Raw genomic sequence first — 21,132 nt, forward strand, 5'->3', positions numbered from 1 at the left:
TGAGTCCCGCGTCCTTGGCCGTCGTGCACGGTGTTTCGGGAGAGAGGAGCCCACCGCTCGTGGGTCCAGTCTGCAGCCAAGCGCTCAGACCCTAGCTCGGGACTCCCCTCCCCACAAGCGCCCAGGGTGCACGGCGGCCGGGCTCCGGGTGGGGGCCAGGGGCTGCTGCTGTCCTCGTTAGAGCGCTGACCTCAGGCGCTCGTCCTTCTCCGGGTCCTCCGGGCATGAGCGCGACTGGCCTGCGGGCGCCCGGTGGGGTGTGCCCTGGTGGGGGAAGTGGGCCGTGAGCTGTGGCTGTACCGTGAGGTTGTGTATGCCGTCCTCACGCTGTCGGCCCACCTGGGGCCTGGACCGGGAAGCCCCAGGAAGTGCCCTCCTCTTTAGCCGGTCATTACAGTTCCTAAAGCTACAAGAACTTTCTAGACTCCTAGATGGCCTGCACGTGACCTCAGCGCTCCCAGCCAGGGGGCCTGTGTGTGGCACCTTCCCTGCCCCTCCCACCTGGGTCCTGTCCCTAGCTGTAAGAAGGCCCCGGGTGCCCTCTTCGTCCCTGTTGTTAGAGAGGAATGGGATTGGGTCCCCTGTGTCTCGTGATAGAAGGTTTTGAGCCCGTGAGAGGGTCGCCCCGCGTAGACACGGCTGTCTTCAGCACCGACGGCCGCGGGTCGTGCACACGTGTGTCTCTTGGTCATCTTGGAAGAGTGAGCGGTGGCTGTCCCAGGATAGGGAGCGAGCCGTGCACCTGCCCCGGGACGGACCGGGGAGCCCCTCCGCCCGCTGCCCGCCCGAGAGCTTGCCTTCCCGCCGCCCTGCCCTGGCCAGGGGCCTCGCGGGCTTTGGCTCCAGCACGTCTCCTCCCTGCTCGTCGGGGACGCCTGCCGGGCACTCGGGCTCGCCGTCCCGCGCAGCGTTGCTCTCCGGGTCTCTGCGTCGTGCTTTCCCACGGGAGGGCTGCCTGCCGAGCCCTGCGGTCCCAGCCGCCGGCCGTGACCTCCTCTCGGGCCCTCGCGGCACCGGCTGTTGCCGAGTGGGCAGCACGGGGTGCCGGGCTCCTAGCGGGAGCGCCCGTGGACCCGGCGTTTATCCTGCTTGGCACCACGCTCTCAGAGGCGCCCTGGGTTCCCAGCGTCCCACGGGGCTCTGTTCAGCCCCTGGCTGCGAGACCTCTGATGCGACCCCGCGCGCTCTGTGAGCTCTGGCTCGTGCTCTGGCACGACACGTCCGCCCCCTGACTTCGTCCCTGGCCCGGCGCTGGGCCCGTCACCCCCCGCCCCCAGGGGGCCGGTTCTCAGGACCGGGTGGGGCAGCGGGTGCTCCCCGCGCCGGGGGTCATGGCGGGCTGGCATGTTTGTGCCCGTGTCCGTGTGTGTCTGTGTGCGTGTGTCGAACTGCACTCAAAGGGAATTTTCCAATTGATTGATTCGTTGATAGGAGGGAGGGTGCACAAGCAGGGGAGGGGCAGAGAGAGAATCCCCAGCAGGCTCTGTGCTGTCAGCGCGGAGCTTGACGAGGGGCTCAGTCCCACGAACCGTGAGATCATAACCTTAGCCAAAAATCAAGAGTCGGACGCTCAGCCCACCGACCACCCAGGTGCCCCGGGACTTTTCCAATTTGAACTTGACCTTATTGTTTTCCTCGACTTCTCCGACTGGCTCTTTTTTCCCTCATACGGAGAAGCGTGGCTTCTGGGAGCACGTGTGTTTGTTCACGGTGTTTATCACGCACGCGCCGCGGACTCCCTCCTGAGCCCATGGGTTCCTCTGTGAGTCCTCTCTCCTTAGAACTCCGCACACTGGGGATGATGTGGCCTGTGTGGCTGCCCCGCCGACGCGGCCCGGTGCTGCTTTTGGGGCTTTAGGGCTTTGCCTTGGCTGTCGATTGCGGGACGCGTCCCACAAGCACGCAGACCGTGGGGGGGGGGGGGGGGGCGTGCCAAGTCACCGTCCTCACTCCCGCCCGGTCTGTCCTCACAGATGGGTGAGCCCCCAGCTGGGACCTTCGGGTCCGAGGTCAGCACCGTGGGGCCTCGGACCGTTGTCACAGGAGAGCAGCTGGCGGGACAGAGTTAAGCTGGGAGGCGGCACCTGGTCCTGCTCTTCCTCGTAGGAGGCGGACGGGACTCCGTCCTGCTGCTGTGCACGCGGTCGCCGTCCCCGCTGCTCCTGTGGCTTCCCCTCTCTCCCCTGACGTCTGTCTCCCTCTCATTTGTGTGCATGCAGGCGCTTCCCCAGAACGGCAGTAACTAGGTTTGTGTTTCAGGTGGCAGAATTGTGTCCTCGAAGCCCTTTGCGCCTCTGAACTTCAGAATAAACAGCAGAAACTTGAGCGGTAAGTTCTCCGTTGCTGAAGTATTAAGATCTGTGATTTCCGGCATCTGGCTGTGTCAGCATCGGGTCTGTCCCGTCCCCCCCCCCCCCGCAGTGCTCACGTCAGGGCAGACCGCCCCCTGGGGGCATTCCTCCCCCGCCCCATGCCAGGACTGCCCTGGTTGTCATGACCACAGACCTGCCCTGTGTCCCCTGGGGGCAGAGTGGCCCCGGGTGGGTGTCGAAGGCGGGACAGCTCAGGAGAACTCAGGGAGGGGTCTGTCACAGAGGTGGCTGTCCTGCATAGCATGGGCTGCACCTCAGGCCCCTGGGCCAAGCCACATGGGCCCCGGGGCTCATGACCTCTTGTGTGCTGCTGGGGGCTCCTGCAGCCACGTTGCTTTTCAGTCGCCCTCTAAGTGCTCTCCGACCCCACGGGGGCTTGTCGCCATCCTCCTTGGACAAGCCCCTCGGGGGAGCGGGACTGATGCGAGCACCTCACCTGGCCTCCCACCTGTCTTTTGTGAGGAGGGAGAGAGTCCCCACAAAACCGCGCAGAGCCTCCCCCCCACACACACCCCGCTCACCCCTTGGGCGCAGGAGGGGCCCTAACCGCAGCCCGTTGTGCGCAGACATCGGCACCATCATGCGCGTCGTGGAGCTCTCGCCCCTGAAGGGCTCTGTGTCCTGGACGGGGAAGCCAGTCTCCTACTACCTGCACACCATCGACCGCACCATAGTGAGTGCCCCACGCGTGCGGGGTGGGGGGGCCCGGCGCTCTCCACGGCCCCAGCCCTTGTGTGGGGCGGGCCTTGTCCCGGGTGGCTCGTGATAGGGTCGGGCCCCACACGCTGGGAGCCCGGAGTCGGGTCGGCCCCTACAGACGTCGGCCTGGGGGACTCTGTGCCACCCTCCCGAGAGCGCCCGCTGGCTGTGCATCCGGGACGTTGCTTTCGTCCTGAAAGGGTTGGGGCTGACTTCTAACAAGAGTTTTCCTTTCCTTTTTGTATTTTTAGCTTGAAAACTATTTTTCTAGTCTGAAAAACCCAAAACTCAGGGTAAGTCTGTGTTCTTCCCTCGCCTGAACAGCGTGTGTGTGCTGCCTGTTGGGGTGTGCGGGTTGCAAGTGGCCAGACACGCACAGGTGCTGGTCTGTGTGACGGGGTCTGGGTCACGGCCCTGCCCGCGCACACCCGCCTCGTCCTTAACGGCCGCGGCTGGGCCACGGTTCTTATGCGCGTTTCGGCAGCGGGTTGAGCGGGTCTCTGAAGTGGGCTTTGGTGACGTGGGCGTTTGTGCTGAAGGGCGGCGAGCGGCCCTCGTGCTGTCCCGGCCTGAGTCGCCATCCGAGGGCAGAGCGGCCGCCCCCGCAGCGGGGCGCCAGCCTGGGTCCTGACTGCGCCGGCCGCCTGGTTCCTGCATTCCTCCCAGTGCTCACGCCCTTCCCGCTGCGGCCTCGTGGCCGCTGCCCGTTTGTTCCGTACGTCTCTCCGAGAGCTTTTCTTTCTTTCTGGAGACTCAGACAAGTCCGTGTGCAAGAGAGGCCTGTCAGACGGCCAGCTCCTGCCACCCGGAGCCCTGTGTCCTTCCCACCGTAGCCGGGCACCTGTGCCCACAGCCCTGCAGCTGCCGGCCCGCCCGGGTGTTGCCGGGAGCCCAGGCCGGCGGCAGCGTCTGCCCTCGGGCACAGGCCTCTCTCGGTGTGGCGGTGTGGCAAAGCTCGCCGCCCACGGGAGGGAAAGGACGGTCGGGCGGCTCGTCTGCCTAGAGGTTGGCGGGGGGAGGGGGCGCTGCACTCTCGGGCTCCGCTGTGCCTCGGTTTCCCCACCTGTGCTGGTGGCGCACCGCGAGCCGTGCAGGAGGGGCCCGGCCGAGCCCGCGCATCCGCAAACGCCCACCGCTTGCTTTCCAGGAGGAGCAAGAGGCGGCCCGGCGCCGGCAGCAGCGAGAGAACAAGAGCAACACGGCCACTCCCACCAAGGTGCCCGAGAGCAAGGCTGCCGTGGCCGCGGACACCCCCGTGGTGAGCGCTCGCCGCGTGCCCTGCGCCCGGGGGCCCCTGCTCCGTGGCGGGCGGCTCCCGTGACTTACCGGGAACGCGCGTCCCCGACGAGGGCATCGCGTCCCCTTGACGTCCCGCCGCCCGCTGTCTGCTAGGATTCCGGTGCCGAGGAAGAGAAGGCTGGGACGACCGCCATCAAAAAGCCGTCCCCCTCCAAAGCCCGGAAGAAGAAGCTGAACAAGAAGGGGCGGAAAATGGCCGGCAGGAAGCGCGGGCGCCCCAAGAAGATGAGCGCTGCCAACCCCGAGCGCAAGCCCCGGAAGAGCCAAACTGCACTGGACCTCCTGCACGCCCCGGCCTCGTCGCAGACGGCGGCGCCCTCGCCACAGGGTGAGTCGGCCGCGAGCGGGCCCACAGCCCCCCTCACCTCTCCACCTCGGGGCTCAGGCCGCGGTGACGGCTCGTGCGCCGAGTGGCTCGGTGCCACAGGCGCACTGGGGCGTCCCCCGGGCCTGTCTACGCCCGGGCGCCCCGCCCCGGAGCGTGTCCCGCTCCGGGCCTTGCCAGCATCCTGCCGACGCAGGCTCTGGTGAAGAGCTGGGATTTCTTCGGTCGCGAGGGGACGCGTCTCTGCTTCCGGCACTGCCGGGATGTCGTGTCTGCCATCGTCCTTGGCCGAGCGCGTTCGGTCACGTCTTTACAAAGACCCGGCAGTTCCGTGGAACGGACTGGCCGGGCCCCGGGAGCATCAGTCTGCCGCTGACGCGTGAACCTGCTTCTCCCCGCAGATGCGTACAGGTCACCTCATAGCCCCTTCTATCAGCTACCTCCCTGCGTGCAGCGGCACGCCCCCGACCGGCCGCTGCTGGCAGCCACCCCGCCCGCACTGCAGAAGCTGCTAGGTGAGCCGCAGCCTGGCCCGCGGGCCCCCACGCTGGGCGCCCCGGCCTCAGGCTCAGTGCCGCCAGGTGGCGCCTGGGCCTTGGGTCAGCCCGGCCCCCTGGTCACCTGAGGTCGGGGCTCCTCCCCAGGGCATGTGGGGCCATTTCCGGGGGGTGGGGGGGCAGGGGGGGGCGTCTGTGGCTGTCTGGACTGCGGTGCTTCTGGTCTCGAGGGGGCGGGGCCCAGGATGCTGCGCAGTGCTCCCCAGAGAACAGTCCGGGCCGTATCTACGGCAGTGGGTGGGGGAGGCCCCATCTACGCACGTGCTCACGATGCTAGGCCGGGGGCACCTGTTGCTCGTCTAAACATCAGGCAAAGGAAACCCCTTCCGTGCTTCGGGCGTCGCCGGTTCCCTCGGTTCAACATCAGTAGCCCGTGTTTACCAAAAAACCGGCAGATTCAATAACACGGCCTTGCGGGGAGGTCGACACCGGGGAGCGGTGGCAGGAGCCGCGAGGGGCTCCAGAGGGCACCGAGGGCCCTGGCCTGATGGCAGGAGGTGACCTCCAGCAGCCTCTGGGGACAGCGGCCACGCCCTCCCACACCGGTTTCTGAAGGGCCCCATGGGGTCACGTCTGCAGTGAAGTCATCTCGCTTCCTCCTAGAATCCTTCAAGATTCAGTACCTGCAGTTCTTGGCCTACACCAAGACCGCCCAGTACAAGGCCAGCCTTCAGCAGCTGCTGGACCAGGAGAAGGTGAGCCCTGCCCTGGGCACCCTCACGGAGCGGTTCTGCCCCCTGGGTCCCGAACGCTGCCGGGCTGTCCTGGGCCTGGAGGCATAACCCGGCAGGGGCTCCCATGCCCGTAGGAGCAGTGACGGTCTCCACAGGCCCAGTCACCTGCCCCTGCAGGGTCTGGAGAGGCTGCGGGACGTTGCTCCTCACCGAGCAGCGATGCTCTCAACCACTGAGATGGGCCAAGGGTCGTCGGCCTTCTGGGCCGGGGTGTGTCCCGCCGTGGGAAGGGGCGTGGGGGGACGGGGCCTCCCGTCACCGTGCTGCGCCCCTGCAGGAGAAGAACGCCCGGCTGCTGGGGGCCGCACAGCAGCTGTTCGGCCACTGCCAGGCCCAGAAAGAGGAGATCAAGAGGCTCTTCCAGCAGAAACTGGATGAGGTAGGGGTGCCGAGACCGCATCACCACCCTGGGCGGGCAGCGTGCGGGCCAGGGCACGGCCCAGGGAGTGGAGATCTGGAAGGATCTTCTCCTTCCTGGGGTTTTGACCTTTCACCTGTTCTGACGGCGGGTTCCGGAACGTGGGAGGGCTCACGCCCCTTTCCCGGGCGGCCGCCCCCCGGGCCCCTCCTTACCGGCCCCACCCCTTGCCCGCCATGGCGCACCCCCGCACGAAAGCCCACCCGTGCTATCGTGTGTCCACAGCTGGGGGTGAAGGCGCTGACCTACAACGACCTGATTCAGGCGCAGAAGGAGATCTCGGCCCATAACCAGCAGCTGAGGGAGCAGACAGAGCAGCTGCAGGAGGACAACAGGGAGCTGAGGAGCCAGAGCCTGCAGCTGGTGGGCGGGGGGCGGCCTTCTGGGGCACACGGGGTGGGGAGAGGGGCGGGGGAGGGGGCACATGGGGCGGGGGGGTGGCCTGGAAACGGTCATTCTGTGTGCACCCTGGACAGGCAGGATGACAGGGTGCTCGTGGGGCCCGACGTCCTTCCCGAGGACGGGTTTCCCAGGCCCCCCCTCACCCAACTCCAGTCCGGCTCATTCTGGGAACGCTGAGGTCCCTTCCTGGGCTCTCAAAGGACGCGGGAGCCAGCGGGGCCCAGGGCCCTGCCAAAGGCCCTGACGCTTTCACCAGACGTGGCTTTGTAGGTGGCCCAGGCTTTCGCGTTTCTGCCACCCATGCTGGGCTCCCGAATGCACCCCTAGGGCTAGGGCGCGGGCCTCTCGGGACCTCGCTCCCACGGGGCCCAGGGCACGTTGCTGGACGGGCAGGAGCGCCACTTCTCACGGGGCCTCCCCGTTCGGTCCTGAGGACCCTCATCTTGTCCCCCTTGGGTGTTCCCACAGGGGACCCCGGTCTCCCCCTTGGGCTGCCTTCTCAGCCTCGCCTTCCCTCGGCGGGGGGTCCCTTCCCTGGGCCTGCAGGCCCTCAGGGACACCTGTCCGGTGTCTGCCCTGTGCCGGGTGGACCTGCGCCCACCCCGCCCTCCCCGCGGGCTCACGACTGCGGCCTCCCCGTCCCCGCAGCTCAAGGCTCGGTGTGAGGAGTTGAAACTGGACTGGTCCACGCTGTCGCTGGAGAACCTGCTGAAGGAGAAGCAGGCCCTGAGGAGCCAGATCTCCGAGAAGCAGAGGCACTGCCTGGAGCTGCAGGTGGGGGCCCCTCTGGGCTTTGATGCATCAAGAACGCGGGAAGTGCCCCCCGCCAGCCCCCCGAAACCACCCTGCTCCCGAGGACAGGATACGGGTTGTGTTGCTGCAGTGACGGCGGCCCTGATGCCCCATCTTGGCCCCCGGGGAGGGTGGGGGGGCGCCGGGCTTGGCGTCCGAGGGGCCCCACTTGCTCCCGGGGCGGCTCGGGTTCCATTAGAAACCTGGGATTCCCTCGGCGCCCCTACCCACCTGGGGGTGGGTGCCGAAGCGGCCCCCGGGGAGGGCAGTGCTCGCGCACCCCGCCACAGAGCTTGCACTGCTTGCTGAGGACAGTGACGTGTGCGTCCAGGTCAGCGGGGACACAGGGCGAGAAGGAAGGGGGAGCAGGGGGGTCCTCGTGCCCTCACGTTCCTCGGCTGCTGGCTGACCGGGTGACCCCACGACCAGTTGTGCTCTCTGAAGGGTTGTGGCCCAGGCGTCCCGTCCTGCTGAGCCAGCAGCACGTGGCACAGGGAATAGGCCTGCCGACCCTGTCGGCCGGGCCGGGTCCTGTTTCCACAGACACACCAGCAGGAGGAGCTGCTGGGCCCTGACCCTTCCGCGTAGTAAAGAGCGAGGTGCTTTCGTTACGGGAAAAGAACAAAACAGAGAGGCCTCAGAGGGGGCGTCTCGTGTCCCCAGTGACCGAGAGGGAGCGCGGCAGGAGGGCTCCCCGCGGACGGAGCGCCCGTAGCCTCCTTCACAGCCGGGGCCGCCCCGTCCCGTCCCCTTTCCCACGAGTGCACGTCGGCAGAGCTGCTCTGGACGCCCCGGAGCCTCTCGACCCGTGCGGGGTGGCCGGCGGCGCTGGCTTCTCCGTCACCCACAAAGCCGGCCCGCGTCCTTCCCGCCTTCCCGGGCCCGTCCTTCGGGTGCCTTGCTGGGCGCGGCCCGGCCGGCCGGTCCCCAGGCCAGCGGCGGCGGGCCTGACCCCCCTCCCCTTGCAGATCAGCATCGTGGAGCTGGAGAAGAGCCAGCGGCAGCAAGAGCTTCTGCAGCTCAAGTCCTGCGTGCCGCCCGACGACGCCCTGTCGGCGCACCTGCGCGGGAAAGGCGCCCTGGGCCGGGAGCCGGAGGCGGACCCCGGCCGGCTGCACCTCGACCTGGACTGCTCTAGGTTCTCCCTGCCGCACTTCAGCAGCGCCAGCCCGGAACTCTCCATGAACGGCCACGCGGCCAGCTACGAGCTCTGCGGTGCGCTGAGCCGGCCCCCGTCCAAGCAGAACACCCCCCAGTACCTGGCCTCCCCGCTGGACCAGGAGGTCGTGCCCTGCACCCCCAGCCACGGCAGCCGGCCGAGGCTCGAGAAGGTGTCCGGCCTGGCCTTGCCGGACTACACCAGGCTGTCCCCGGCCAAGCTGGTGCTGAGGCGGCACCTCAGCCAGGACCACGCGGCCGGCGGCAAGACGGCGGCCGGGGAGCTGCACCCGCGGTGAGTCTGCGTGTGGCACGCGCCAGCCCTGCTCTGGTGCCCTGGGGCCACCTTGGGGTTCTTAGGGCGAGACCCCAGCGGTTCAGAAGAGATTCGGGGCGTTTGCTGGGCCCGGGATGCCAGCTCTGGGTGCAACACCCCGGGTCTGGCGGCTCCCCGGAGAACGAGCCAGAGATGCGTCTTCTTCCAGAGCCGAGCACGCCAAGGAGAACGGCCTTCCGTACCAGAGCCCGGGCATCGCCAACGGCATCAAGCTGAGCCCTCAGGACCCCCGGCCCTCGTCCCCCGTGGCCTTACAGATGACAGGGGAGAGGGGCGGCGAGAAGGTGAGGGCGGGGCGTGGGCTGTGCGGGGTGCTCGGCAGGCATCCTGAGCCAGGTGAGGGCCACGCCAGGCTTCGGGGGGGCCGGGGGTGAGCCTGGAAACGGTGCTGAGCCCCTGTGGGAGGCTGTTGCCCGCAGGCTGGAGGAGGAGGGCGGTGGTTTCGTTTGTGAGCGGAAGGCGGCAGGTGTGAGGGGCAGCGTGTGGGTCACGGCGTGGGGACCTGAGGTTGGGGGGAGGCGGGACCCCGAATTTCGGGAGGAGCCGTGGGGGGGTTTTACTGGGACAAGGGGCCTTCTCCTGTGGCGGGAGGTCCCCGTGTCCTTCGGGTGGTGCTCGTGGCCCGGCATTAGCGGTCAGCGGGAGCAAGGAGGGTGTGGCCGTGTGTCTGCAGGGTTTGAAGGAGCGTGCCTATGCCAGCAGCGGGGAGGCCATCACCAGCCTGCCTGTCAGCATCCCGCTCAGCACCGTGCAGCCCAGCAAGCTGCCCGTCAGCATCCCTCTGGCCAGCGTGGTGCTGCCCAGCCGTGCCGAGAAAGTGGTGAGTGGACGCCGGGCAGGGAAGGTGCCGGCGACCTGCTCTCGCAGGCCCGGGCCCTCGGGCTGCAGGGGTGTGGTGTGTAGGCAGAGGGGGGGGTCTCGTTTCATTTTTTCCCACAAGGCCTGGTAGTTCCCTTTTGTGAGCTTGTGCGCTGGTACGTTCGGAGCGGACCGCCCTGCTCCGGGACGTTGGAACGCCCAGATTCCGGGGCTCCTCACGGCGACGTTTTCCCGTGTTTGTTTCAGGTCTGTTTTTGTAAAAGGGGGCGCGCGCGGGTGGAGAGGGACTAAAAGTCTGGATTCGGTACAGGCGTGCAGCCCGTCTCCCCTCCTGGTGGCTCACTTTTGGCCGTCCCGCCTCACGTGTGTGCCCCCGCGAATGGCAGAAACGGCAGTGTCTCGTGTGATGCGGGCCTTTCTTTGTGTTTATTGAGATACGAGTCACGGACGGCACACCTGCGTAGAGCATACTTTAGTGGTTTTAATACGTTCGGTTATGCAGCCATACCCGTTCACAGGTTCATTCACACAGGTGGACTCCCACCCCGTGTGGCCTCTCGTGTCGGGTTCCCTCCCTGAGCGTCGCGTGTTCGGGGTCCGTCCGCGGGGTGGCGGGGGCGGGCGCCTCGCTCCTGCTGGTGGCCGAGGGACGTGTGCGTGTGTGGAGGGCCACGCTGTGCTTCTCTGTTTGTCCGAGGGTGGACGTTTGTTTCCACCTTTGGCCATTGTGGATCACGCTGCCGTGAACATGCACGCACAGGTTTGGTGTGGGTGGCGTCTTCGCCCCATTCCATACGGGAGTGGAATCACTGGTTGCGTCATAGCTGCAGCCCGTCCCGTCTCTCCTTGATCCCTCCGTCCCTAGCCTGACGTTGGCCGTTAGCCACAGCTATCCTTTCAAACCCAAGTCGCCTTGTCAGAACCTTCTGGTGACTGCCCACGGTGCTCAGACCCAAGCAGGTCCCTTTCCTCCTATGTGCCGGCTCTCACCTACCTGCCGTTCTCCCTGCCTCCGGCCCTTTGCACCTCCCGTGGCTTACATCTGGGACGCTCTTCTTGACCTTCACCTGCCAGCCCAGGCTCAGCTGACAGTGCATCCTTTTTCTCCACAGAGAAGCACCCCCAGCCCCGTGCCGCAGACCCGAGAGTCCTTGTCCACACTTGAAAAGCAGATGGGCACTAATGCACACAGCGCCGGAAGCAAAAGTCTCGCCCCAGCCCCTGCAGGTCGGTGGGCTCCTCCTGCTCCTGGGTCCCTGCCCCTGGCCCTTCCCCCGTGGCCCAGCTGGCCCACCTCCTCCCGGCCGCGGGGTCTGAGGTGTTGCATCGGGGCTGTCGTCACGCAACACGACCAGCTCTAGGCGGTTGGGGGCTTCTCGTGTGGGCTTCGGCAGGGCTCGCGACCCTCGGGCCTCGGCATCCCGACGTGAACGTGCTCACTCTGGCTGTATTTCAGCCCGGGAGGTGGGCCTCAGCCGGTAGGCGATGTCCTCATCAAGCTGCTGTGGGCGTTTCTAGCCCGGTGCCGGTTCTCCTTCAGGGAGCGCCAGTGGTTGAGGCCGCACGCGCCGGCAGAGGCCCCACGGACTTTCTGTAGCAGCCAGGTGGCACTCCGCGGTCTGTTGGGTCTCTGCCCCCCTGTGCGGCTCTGTGGCTGGAGAGCGCGTGGCCCGGGATGTGTGTGCAGGACGACAGTGTTTACGCAGCAGGCGCCCGGACCGCTGGACCCACGGGCTGGTCTTGAGTTAGCCGGCCCCCGTGCCGACACGCGGCCTGTAGGAGGGGAGGCCCTGCCTCCAGTCCCTGGCACAGCAGCCCCCCTGGCGCCGGGGCCGGGCCTCGGTCTGCACAAAAGACGTTCACGTGCTCAGGGCTTCCCCCACGCTTGGTGAGGCTCCCGGGGCGGGCCGCGAAAGGGCTCCCTGGGGGTGCCCAGCACGCATCCGGAGCTGCGGGCCCCCAGTCCAGAAGTGCCGGGAGCCCGGGGGCGCCCGGGGCTGGGCGGGCATCTCTCGCACCGCCGAGCTTGGTTCGCGGGCGCCTGTGTCTGGGTGCTCGAAGGAACCACGTGTAGGGCAGGTTCGTGGGAGCTGAGCTCCCTCACCAGCTGCACCCACGCGGGTCCCCTTGGCCACTCTGCGCTGGGCTCCCCTGAGAAACTGTCTTTTCCGGCAGGCTTCTACGCGGGCTCGGTGGCCGTCAGCCCAGCCCCCCTCGCTTCCGGAGCAGATCCCGGCACCTTTGACGAGGTCCCCAGCGCAGGCGGTCTGTTTGCCAGCGTGGGGTCCTGTGGCTCCACCCCGCAGCACCCGCCCCTGCTGCCGCAGCCCCGCAGCTCTGGCACAGCCTCGCCCGCCCACCCGCTCTGTGCCAGCCCCCGCCTGGGCGGCGCCGCCCAGGGCCCGCTCCCTGACGCCAACAAAGGGGACCTTCCTCCCGAGGCCGGCTTCTCGGACCCCGAGGGCGAAGCCAAGCGGAGGATCGTCTTCACCGTCTCGGCCGGCGGGGGCAGCACCAAGCAGTCGCCTCCCAGCAAGCCCAGCCCTCTGCCCACGGGCGGCCGTGGGGACGGCAGCCAGGGCCACGGGCAGGACAGCCGCAAGCGGGGCAGAAGGAAGCGGGCGGCGGCAGGGACCCCCGGCCTGAGCTCAGGCGTGTCGCCCAAGCGCCGGGCCCTGCCGTCCGTGGCCGGCCTCTTCACGCAGTCTTCAGGGTCCCCCCTGAACCTGAACTCCATGGTAAGGCTGGGAACGGGCGGGGGCGGGAGGGCGTGTTCTGTGCCCAGCCCGGCCGGGGCGGCAGGGCTCCCGGAGCACAGCCAGGCCTCGGCCCCCTCGCCCCGGCACTCCCCCGGAGGGTCCGGTCTGAGATCCGGAGCGGGTCTGGGTGAGAGGGTCCCAAGCACAGCCCTGGGTGTCGGTGCTCTGGGAGCCTGTTGACGGGGTCGTGCTGTGTCTGTGCCGGTCCCTCAGGTTAGCAACATTAACCAGCCTTTGGAAATCACGGCCATTTCGTCCCCTGAGAGCCTGAAGAGCTCCCCTGTCCCCTACCAGGACAGCGACCAGCCGCCCGTCCTCAAGAAGGAGAAGCCCCTGAGCCAGACCAACGGGGCCCACTACTCCCCACTGACCTCGGACGAGGAGCAGGGCTCCGAGGACGAGCCGGGCAGCACCAGGTGAGGGGGGCCAGGCAGGGCAGCTTTCGCGGGAGGAGAGGCCCTCGTGATCCGGCGGGGCCCCTCCCAGGGCAGGGCCCGGGTGAAGGACAGGCGGCGTCTGGCTGTCATTAGTTGGGGGGCACGGGGGGCACGACCCGTCGGCTGCTGTCCGCGGTCCCCCAGAGCGGCCGTCCTCGGGCGGACAGTGTCTCTGGGGTGTTGGCCTCCGCTCGGTGAGTTGTTGTCTGTGAAGGGCCCGGGCCGCCTTCCCACCCGAGATTCAAGGTCCAGGGCAGGGCCGGCCATCCGGGTTTGGAGGCCCTGGCGTGGGGGCCGCTGTGTTGTTTCTCGTCCGGGGCGCAGGCGGCCACGGCAGGAAAGCGCTCGAGGAGGCCGAGCTCTGCGCTGCTGGTGAACGCTTCACCCGCGGCGTGATGGGTCGCGAAGGGCTTCTCTTCGGTGGTGCGTGGCGTTCTTATTGGTGCGGATTCCCGCAGCACGTCTCTGTCTGGAGCGCGATCTGGGGGTCGGGGGCGTGTTCAGAGGGGTGCAGACGTCGCTAGTGCCAATTGTGGGAGGTTGTTGTCACCCCAAAAAGAAGCCCCCTCATCCGTCACCCCCCGCCCCTGCCCCAGCCCTGGCTCCCACCGTCTACTCTTTGTCTCTGTGGATGGGACTCCTCCGGGGACCCCTTGTGATGGGGTCACGCGGGACGTGTCCTTCTGTGTCCGGCTCCTGTCACCGCACACAGTGGCCTCCGGGTCCCTCCACGTGGCGGCAGGCGGCGGGACGTCCTTCCTCCCTGGGGCCGGGCCACATTCCGGCGTGTGGGTGGACCACATCGTGGTCATCCTTCGTCTGCTAAGGGACCCTGGGGTGGGTGTTGCCGCTCTTCAGTTAATGAGGATTATGCTGCTGTGAAGTTTCACACGCGTGTTTTTGTTTGAAAATGTTTTCCAAAAAAAATAGCGTTTCCCGTTTACCCAGAAGTAGAATTGCTGGGTCACGCGGTGACTCTGTTTAGCTTTTTGCGGAACCTCCAGACTGTTTTCCGCAGTGGCTGCCTTATCCCCCGGCCACGGGTGAGGGTGCCAGTTTCTCCGTGTCACTTGTTAGTTTCTGGTTTTGTCATCTACCTACCTATTTACGATTTTTTTAATATTTATTTTGAGAGGGAGAGAGAGGGAGAGAGAGGGAGAGCACAAGTGGGCGGAGGGGAAGAGAGAGGGAGACACAGAACCCGAAGCAGGCTCCAGGCTCCAGGCTCCGAGCTGTCGGCACAGAGCCCGACGCGGGGCTCGAACTCACGGACCGCGAGATCATGATTAAGCGGAAGTCGGATGCTTAACCAGCTGAGCCACCCAGGTGCCCCAACGGTTTTTTTTTTTAACGTAGCAGCCATTCTTACGGGCACAGCGTTTCGTCGTTGTGGGTTCCTTCTCTTTCAATCACCAGTGACGGTGAGCATCGTCTCGTGCGCTGCTTGGCCATTTGTGCGTCTTTGGAGAAACGTGCGTCCAGGTGCTGCTTGTGTGTGGCGTCGTTGGGTGGGTTTTTGTTCGACTGTCAGAGTTCTTCACGTGTTCTAGACACCATTCTTTATCAGGGGTCTGATCCTTGAACGTTTTCTTCCTTTCTCTGGGTTTTCTTTTCAGTTTCTTGCTGATGTCCTTCGAAGGGCAGAGTTAGATTTTGGTCCAGTCCCATTCCTCTTTGCCTGCTTTTCCTGCCTGTGCTTTCGGTGTCTTGTCTAGGGTGATTCATTCTGTTCCTCTTCCGCGTACCTAAGTTATGTTTCTAGGAATTTTGCACTCGAGTGCTTTTGTTTTGTGTTGGGAATGTCCAACCTCGTAGTTTCCAAATCCTTTTGGAACTTTTCCTGTGTTTCTGGAGGTCATAGCATTCTTGGCACGTGCTCTGGAGATACTGACACGTAGAACATACGGATTTGGTGCCCCTGTGAGCACGTGCTACCGGCCACAGGGGACACGCCGTAGATGAGGTAGCGCCTGTAGCCACAGCCGGCGCCAAGATTTGACAAAGCTTGGGAGGCAAGTTAACACCCAGGTGGCCCCAGCAGGGACTTGTGGGTGTCTCTCTGTGTCGGGAGATGGCGCCCCTGTGCCTGAGCCTCGGCCCTATCGCCTGCCACTGGCGGCGTCCTGCACGGCACACGAGAGGCCTGGGAGCCACAGTTGCCTGTAAAGGGGTCTGAGGGCAGGCGGGCTGCGTGCCGCCTGCCTCCCCGCCTCCCCGCCTCCCCGCCTCCCCAGGCAGCAGCGTGCGCACACAGCCCTCTGCCGTGCAAATGGATTTCAAACATCTGCCGCCTGTGTTTTTCTCGATAGAATTGAGAGAAAAATTGCGACAATCTCCTTAGAAAGCAGATCTCCTCCGAAAACCTTGGAAAACGGTGAGTGACTTTCCTCCCCGTCCTGTCCTGTATCTCCCCCGGGCTGAAGGTGACTCAGCCCCAGGCGTGGCCTGGACGCTCGGCTTCTAGAATGGTCTCTGGGCAATGTTGACTGCCACCTGCGTGGACAGCGGGACCTGGAAAGCCGTCCCCACGGCTGTTGGTTCCGGTGCTGCCGGGCGGCAGTCCCGTCCCCTCCTGTTTGGCCCAGGCCGGAGTCTGACTCTCTCTGCTTACACGCCTGCCTCGTCCCCTCTCGCACAGGCTCTGGTGCCCGGCTCCCCTCCCGCCCCACCCTCGGCCTGCTCGGCACCACCCGGCCCCCCCCCCAACAGGCCTAGTTATGGACCACAGCACGCTTCCCTTGGGTGGGAGGGGTGTCTCTGAGCCCCCGGCCCCTCAGAGGCCCAGCACCTCGTCTCCTGCCCTGCTCAGCCCTCGGAGGTGCCTGTGCCTCACGGGCTGCACGTCTCCTCGGCAGGTGGTGGCCTGGCCGGGAGGAAGCCGCCCCCTGCCGGCGAGCCCGCCAACAGCAGCAAGTGGAAGTCTACCTTTTCGCCCATCTCCGACCTCGGCCTGGCCAAGTGCGCCGACAGCCCGCTGCAGGCCGGCTCTGCCCTGAGCCACAACTCCCTGTTTGCTTTCCGGCCGCCCCTGGAGGAGCCCGGCTCGGCCGACGCCAAGCTGGCCGCCCACCCCAGGAAAAGCTTCCCTGGTGCCCTGTCGGGGGCAGGCGGGCTGAGCCCAAGCAGCAACCCTCCCAACGGCTTCGCCTTCAGCGGGGGCCTGGCCGCTGACCTCAGTTTACACAGCTTCAGTGATGGTGCTTCTCTCTCCCACAAGGTCCCCGAGGCGGCAGGCCTGGGCGCCCCCCTGAGCTTTCCCGCCCCCCGGGGCAAGGACAGCGCTGCAGAGCCTGGGCCCTTTGTGAACAAGAGGCAGCTGGACGGCGCGGGCGGCCCCAAGGGCAGGGAGGCAGGCGAGCCGGGCCCCCCGGCGTGCGGGCCCCCGGACAAGGCCTCGCTGGCGCACGGCAAGCCGGGCAAGGGCCGGGACCGTGAGCCTGACCTGAAGAACGGCCACAACCTCTTCATTGCGGCCGCCAACGTGCCCCCCGGCGGCCTCCTCAGTGGCCCGGGCCTCGCCACGGCGGCGTCCTCGGTGGTCAGCGCGGCCCCCTCCGCCCAGGCGCACCGCCCCTTCCTGGGCACATTTGCCCCCGGCCCGCAGTTCGCCCTGGGCCCCATGTCGCTGCAGGCCAACCTGGGCTCGTCTGTGCTGCAGTCCCTGTTTGGCTCCGTGCCGGCCGCCGGCCTGGTGCACGTCTCGTCCGCCGCAACCAGACTGACCAACTCGCACGCCATGGGCAGCTTTCCCTCCGGGGTGGCAGGCGGCGCAGTTGGAGGTAGGCGGACGCGCGTCTCTCTCGTGTGACTCTCGGGTCCTGTGGGCCGCACGCCGTCGCCGACGCCCTCCTGGACCGCCGGGTTAATGACAACTGCTTTCCAGGTTCCCTTGCAGGGCCCCCTAAGGGGCGAGAGGCTGTGCCCGTGTGTCCCCTCGGGTCCACTTTGCACCCGTCACCTCGTTCCTTTTCGTGAGCTGCAGACGCGCCTGTGGCGTGGGCAGAGCGCCCACGCGTGAGTCGGCCTGTGTCAGGTCCTCGGGCCGTGACGGCGTCCCTTGTACCTTCGGGAGAGCTGGCGCCACGACTAGGGCTTTGTCTCATCCCCGTGGAGGCCACCTGTCGAACCTGACACGGCCCATGGGTCCGGGCGGCCGCGGGGGGCCGGCGCTGGGCGAGAGCCGGCGGCCGCGGCGCCTGCCGCGTGGTGGCACCGTGTAGGGGTGGAGAGGAGCCGCGTGGCTGGGCTGGGCCGGGCCCACCGCGGGGTCCCAGCCAGCTCTGTGGTGGGCGCAGGCGGGCAGGACCCCGTCCTGCGGCTGGGAGCCCCGGGCAGGTGCGCCCGCAGGTGAGTCACACCGGCCGCCCGCGCCCCCCCCTCCCTTCCCCCCCCCCCCCCCCCGCTGCTTGCTGCTTTGCCCCCCCTCCCCCCGCGTCGCACGCAGAGCTGCGGCCGCTGTCTGCTTCCCGATGTCTCGCTCTCTTCGCCCGACTGGAGAGTGCCCCCCTGTTGAAGCTGAGTTTTTCTCTCCTGTTTGCAGGTGTCTTTAACCACGCGGTGCCTTCCGCCTCCGCTCATCCGTTTGGAGCCAGTTTCGGCAGCGGGGCTGCGTGTCGCAGCGCCACGCTGAGCTTAACCCCGCTGCAGGCGGTGGCCGGCGCCCCGCCCCCGCCCCCACCGGGGCAGCCTGCCCTCCCCGCGCCCCCTCCCCCTAACGCCGCCTTGCCTCCCGCCCCCGCGCTGCTCCCTGCTAACTCTGAGCCCGCGCTTCTGCAGAACCTCGCGTCCCTCCCGGCTAACCAGGCTTTCTTACCCGCCTCCTCTGCCGCCTCTCTGCAGCCTGCTAACGCCTCTCTGTCCATCAAGCTCGCCTCCCTCCCGCACAAGGCCCCCCGCCCCTCCTTCACGGTGCACCACCAGCCCCTGCCCGGGCTGGCCCTGGCCCAGGCCGCGCCCGTGATCCCACAGGCCAGCTCCACGGGGCCGTCCGCCGTGTGGGTTTCCCTTGGCATGCCGCCTCCGTATGCCGCGCGCCTTGCGGGGGTTAAGCCAAGATAAAGACCTTGCTTAGCTAGCGGTTCGTATTCTGTAAGGTAAGGCTAGAGCCCAACCAGGGGGCCCGTATGAGACCCTGAACTGTCTGTCCTTCCTTCCACAGAGAGTGGACGGGCCCGCAGGGCTCCGAGGAGGGGCCCAGGGGACCCAGGCTGTTCTGCCTCGGGTGGAGACGGTTCTGAGAGGTGCAAGGGAAAGCCAGGGAAACCGGGGCTGGCCGTGTGTACCAGCCTCCAGGACGGCTGAGCAGCCGCCACGGAACTCGAGGGAGTGGCCGGCTCTCGCTGCCCGGCCCAGACCTTTAGGGCAAGCCCCACGGGCCCCCGGCCACAGGGGCAGCTCGGAGCTCAGCCTCGCCGTCTGTCTGCTCTTGGGCCTCCCGCAGCCCGTTTCCCCGGCGCGCTTTGTAGGTCTTAAGGAAAAGGCAGTGTGTAGACGGCCATCCAAACTTGGCGTTCGAGCCTCGGGCTCCTGAGCTGGAGCCCCCTGCCTGCAGGCCCTGGGAGCCAGTGGGTATGGGGCTGCGTGGCACCGGCCACAGAGGAAGGGGCTGCCTAGGTCGTGGGCAGCGCTTTGTGCTGGCGGCTGCAGCACACAGCCCCTCCTGCTCGGAGGAACGCGGCCCCTGCCTTGGGGCGGTCAGTGGAGGTTCAGCGGAGGGCAGTGTAGGAAGGGCCCGTGCTTGGAAACGGGTGAGGAAGGTCTCCGTGAGGCCTGTTCGGGGAGGGTTTGCGTCCGCTCCTCTGCCGGCTGTGTGCCCGCGTTAGGAAGCCAGGCCCTGGTGCAGCTGGCGTGGCCACTTCTGGTGCTGCTTGGCGTCCCTGGGGGTGAGGGGCCTTCCAGGCGAGGACTTGAGAAAAGGAAGCCGGGCGCTGACGGGGTGCTGGGGCCGGGCCGTCCTCAACCGTCTGCCGCGTGTTTAAGTGGAAACAGACGGGAGAGGCGGGGGCCGCTGGAGTCTGATGCCCTCCCAGTCAGAGTGCAGGTCGGTAGACAGCCCGGCCTGAGGTTGTGCCTCAGTCCTGTTGGAAAAGTCCAGAAGGTAGAGCAGCTTTCGCGTGTGGTGGCCTCACGCTGTCAGAGCAGGCGTTTTGTGCGGCCGAGACTGGCTTCGAAGAGGTCAGAGGTGTACGCGTGGAAGCGTCTGGGCAGCAGGCTCCGGTCCTGGCCCACAGTGGACCGCTGCTGCTGTCGCACGCGGTCCCCCCCGCCCACCCCCCGGGGCGGGACTGTGAGCAGTGCCGGGCAGGTGGCCTCCGGCCTGGAGGGCCTCGGCTCCAAGGCTCCTGGGGAGGAGGGCCAGGGGGTGTGGACCGGGGGGCGGGGGCGGTCCCTGCCGGCAGAGGTGGGGCCTGCAGCGACCACAGCCTGTCTGTCTGACCGTGCGCCGCCATTTGTCTGTAGGAGGTGTGGCTCCCTGGCCTGGGGGAATGTGCGGGTCCCCCCCACCGAGCGGAACGCTAATGCTGCCTTTCCTCCCGCGCTGGTCTCCGCAGGTAACTAGGATTCTACCTCAACCGTGAGACCTATGCACGCACGGGCTGGGCCGGCGGTGCGGCAGCGGCCACGGGACGGCGGGACGGACCGAGGACCGGGGACGGGGCTCTACTGTGAATCAGCGCTGCGCACACCTGCGGGAGATGCTGGGGCCTGGCTGCAGCTCGTACTGTTGATAGTTTTAGATAAAGTATTTATCGTTTTTTAAAAAGTATAGACATTCTGACTTCTTTTACTCCACCGGAGTCGTAAAGGCGACCTATTGAGAAATGTAAATACTATATATGAGAGGATCTATATAAAGACGTCCGCCCGAAGGACCGGCCCGCCCGCGGACACGCTGACCGCCGGTCCCGGTGCTATCTCGACGCGGGCCTCGCTGCCGCCTCGTCCTCTTGGTGCTGACTGGAGGTTGACCAACGCCAAACCCAGGCCGTGAGGCGCCTGCCCTGTTTGTCCCCGCCGCTCTTCCTATACCAAAGGCACGGCCGTCTCCGGGCGGGGGGTGGCTCGCTCTGTTGTGACATTCCTCCGAAGAAGCCCCCTCCCCATCACTGTGAACGGCTCCCGCCAAACCGTCGCGCCCCCCCCCCCCCCCCCCCCCCCCCCCCCCCCCCCCCCCCCCCCCGGCCCCGGGATCAGCGCCTTTGGCATAGGAACGGCCGCTGGGCGTGGGAGGGCCAGGCCCTCCCCGCTCCTGCACGGAGCCCGTTGTGAGTGGTGCTCGCGAGGAAGGGCTGGTACCCGACTCCCCGCTGGCGCGGCCAGTGCGTTTACTTCTGTGCGTCTCTGCTCGTCTCGGGCTCACGCCGCCGTCCACCAAAGCGCGTAGTAAGCTCACGGCACGTTGGCCGGTGACGTGGGGCAGGTTAGTCACGGGTGCCTGGTGTGTGTGTACAGAAGAGAGTCACGCTGATGAGTGACAGTATTTTATAGAGATGTGATGAAAATTTATAAATTTCATAGACTTGACTTCATTTATTTTTAGATTGTATAACGCACAGTAAACTAAAAAAGAAAAAAGTGAGGGGGGAAACCTTTCTATTTATTCAAGTGCACACAGTGGCAGGGGCCCAGGGCCGGCCCTCAGCCCCGGACTCTGCGTCACCGCGGCTCCTGGGGCAGAGGGGACAGGCCCCGCGTCCTGCCCGTGTCTCTCTGGCCAGTTGGCATTGCTGCTCCCGGTCTCAGCCGGCCCCTACCTACCCCAGAGCAGCCTTGATGGTGCTTGGGAATGAATGCACTGGGGGGGGGGGGGGGGGGGGCAGGCGACCAGGGAAGAGTCAGGAGAGTCATTTTAGATGTTTCCAGAGGTGGCCAGCAGGGTCCAGCATAGCAGTCTGTGACTGGTCCCGGGTCCCCCAGCTGGCCAGTGCTGTGTCTCTCCACAGTCTTCAGAAGGGTGCCCCCCCCCCCCCGCCGCCCCGAAGCCTTCCATCCCCTGAAAGGGCCAATGTCAGCCAAGGTCCTGG

At 66.7% G+C, this 21,132-nt stretch overlaps 1 protein-coding gene across 3 annotated transcripts in view; it reads left to right on the forward strand.

The window, feature by feature from the left end:
* The window catches only part of DOT1L (DOT1 like histone lysine methyltransferase), a 60,653-nt gene extending 40,779 nt beyond the window's left edge, over positions 1-19,874 (forward strand). The window contains exons 10-29 of one of the 3 annotated variants that reach the window (XM_042927865.1): positions 2,260-2,328; positions 2,939-3,045; positions 3,323-3,364; positions 4,219-4,329; positions 4,464-4,698; positions 5,097-5,210; positions 5,856-5,947; positions 6,264-6,365; positions 6,630-6,767; positions 7,455-7,580; positions 8,567-9,051; positions 9,242-9,377; positions 9,767-9,913; positions 11,025-11,139; positions 12,088-12,650; positions 12,885-13,087; positions 15,418-15,482; positions 15,964-16,887; positions 17,649-18,201; positions 19,660-19,874. In XM_042927865.1, coding sequence (XP_042783799.1) covers positions 2,260-2,328; positions 2,939-3,045; positions 3,323-3,364; positions 4,219-4,329; positions 4,464-4,698; positions 5,097-5,210; positions 5,856-5,947; positions 6,264-6,365; positions 6,630-6,767; positions 7,455-7,580; positions 8,567-9,051; positions 9,242-9,377; positions 9,767-9,913; positions 11,025-11,139; positions 12,088-12,650; positions 12,885-13,087; positions 15,418-15,482; positions 15,964-16,887; positions 17,649-18,166 — 4,292 coding nt within the window. In that variant the 3' untranslated portion in view covers positions 18,167-18,201; positions 19,660-19,874. The remainder of the gene's footprint in view (positions 1-2,259; positions 2,329-2,938; positions 3,046-3,322; positions 3,365-4,218; positions 4,330-4,463; positions 4,699-5,096; positions 5,211-5,855; positions 5,948-6,263; positions 6,366-6,629; positions 6,768-7,454; positions 7,581-8,566; positions 9,052-9,241; positions 9,378-9,766; positions 9,914-11,024; positions 11,140-12,087; positions 12,651-12,884; positions 13,088-15,417; positions 15,483-15,963; positions 16,888-17,648; positions 18,202-19,659) is intronic. The other 2 variants (XM_042927866.1, XM_042927867.1) reach the window with 2 other exon arrangements.
* Positions 19,875-21,132: the final 1,258 nt, after the last annotated feature.

The sequence above is a fragment of the Panthera leo genome, chromosome A2 (genome assembly GCF_018350215.1).
Source record: "Panthera leo isolate Ple1 chromosome A2, P.leo_Ple1_pat1.1, whole genome shotgun sequence".
Taxonomy (NCBI): domain Eukaryota; kingdom Metazoa; phylum Chordata; class Mammalia; order Carnivora; family Felidae; genus Panthera; species Panthera leo.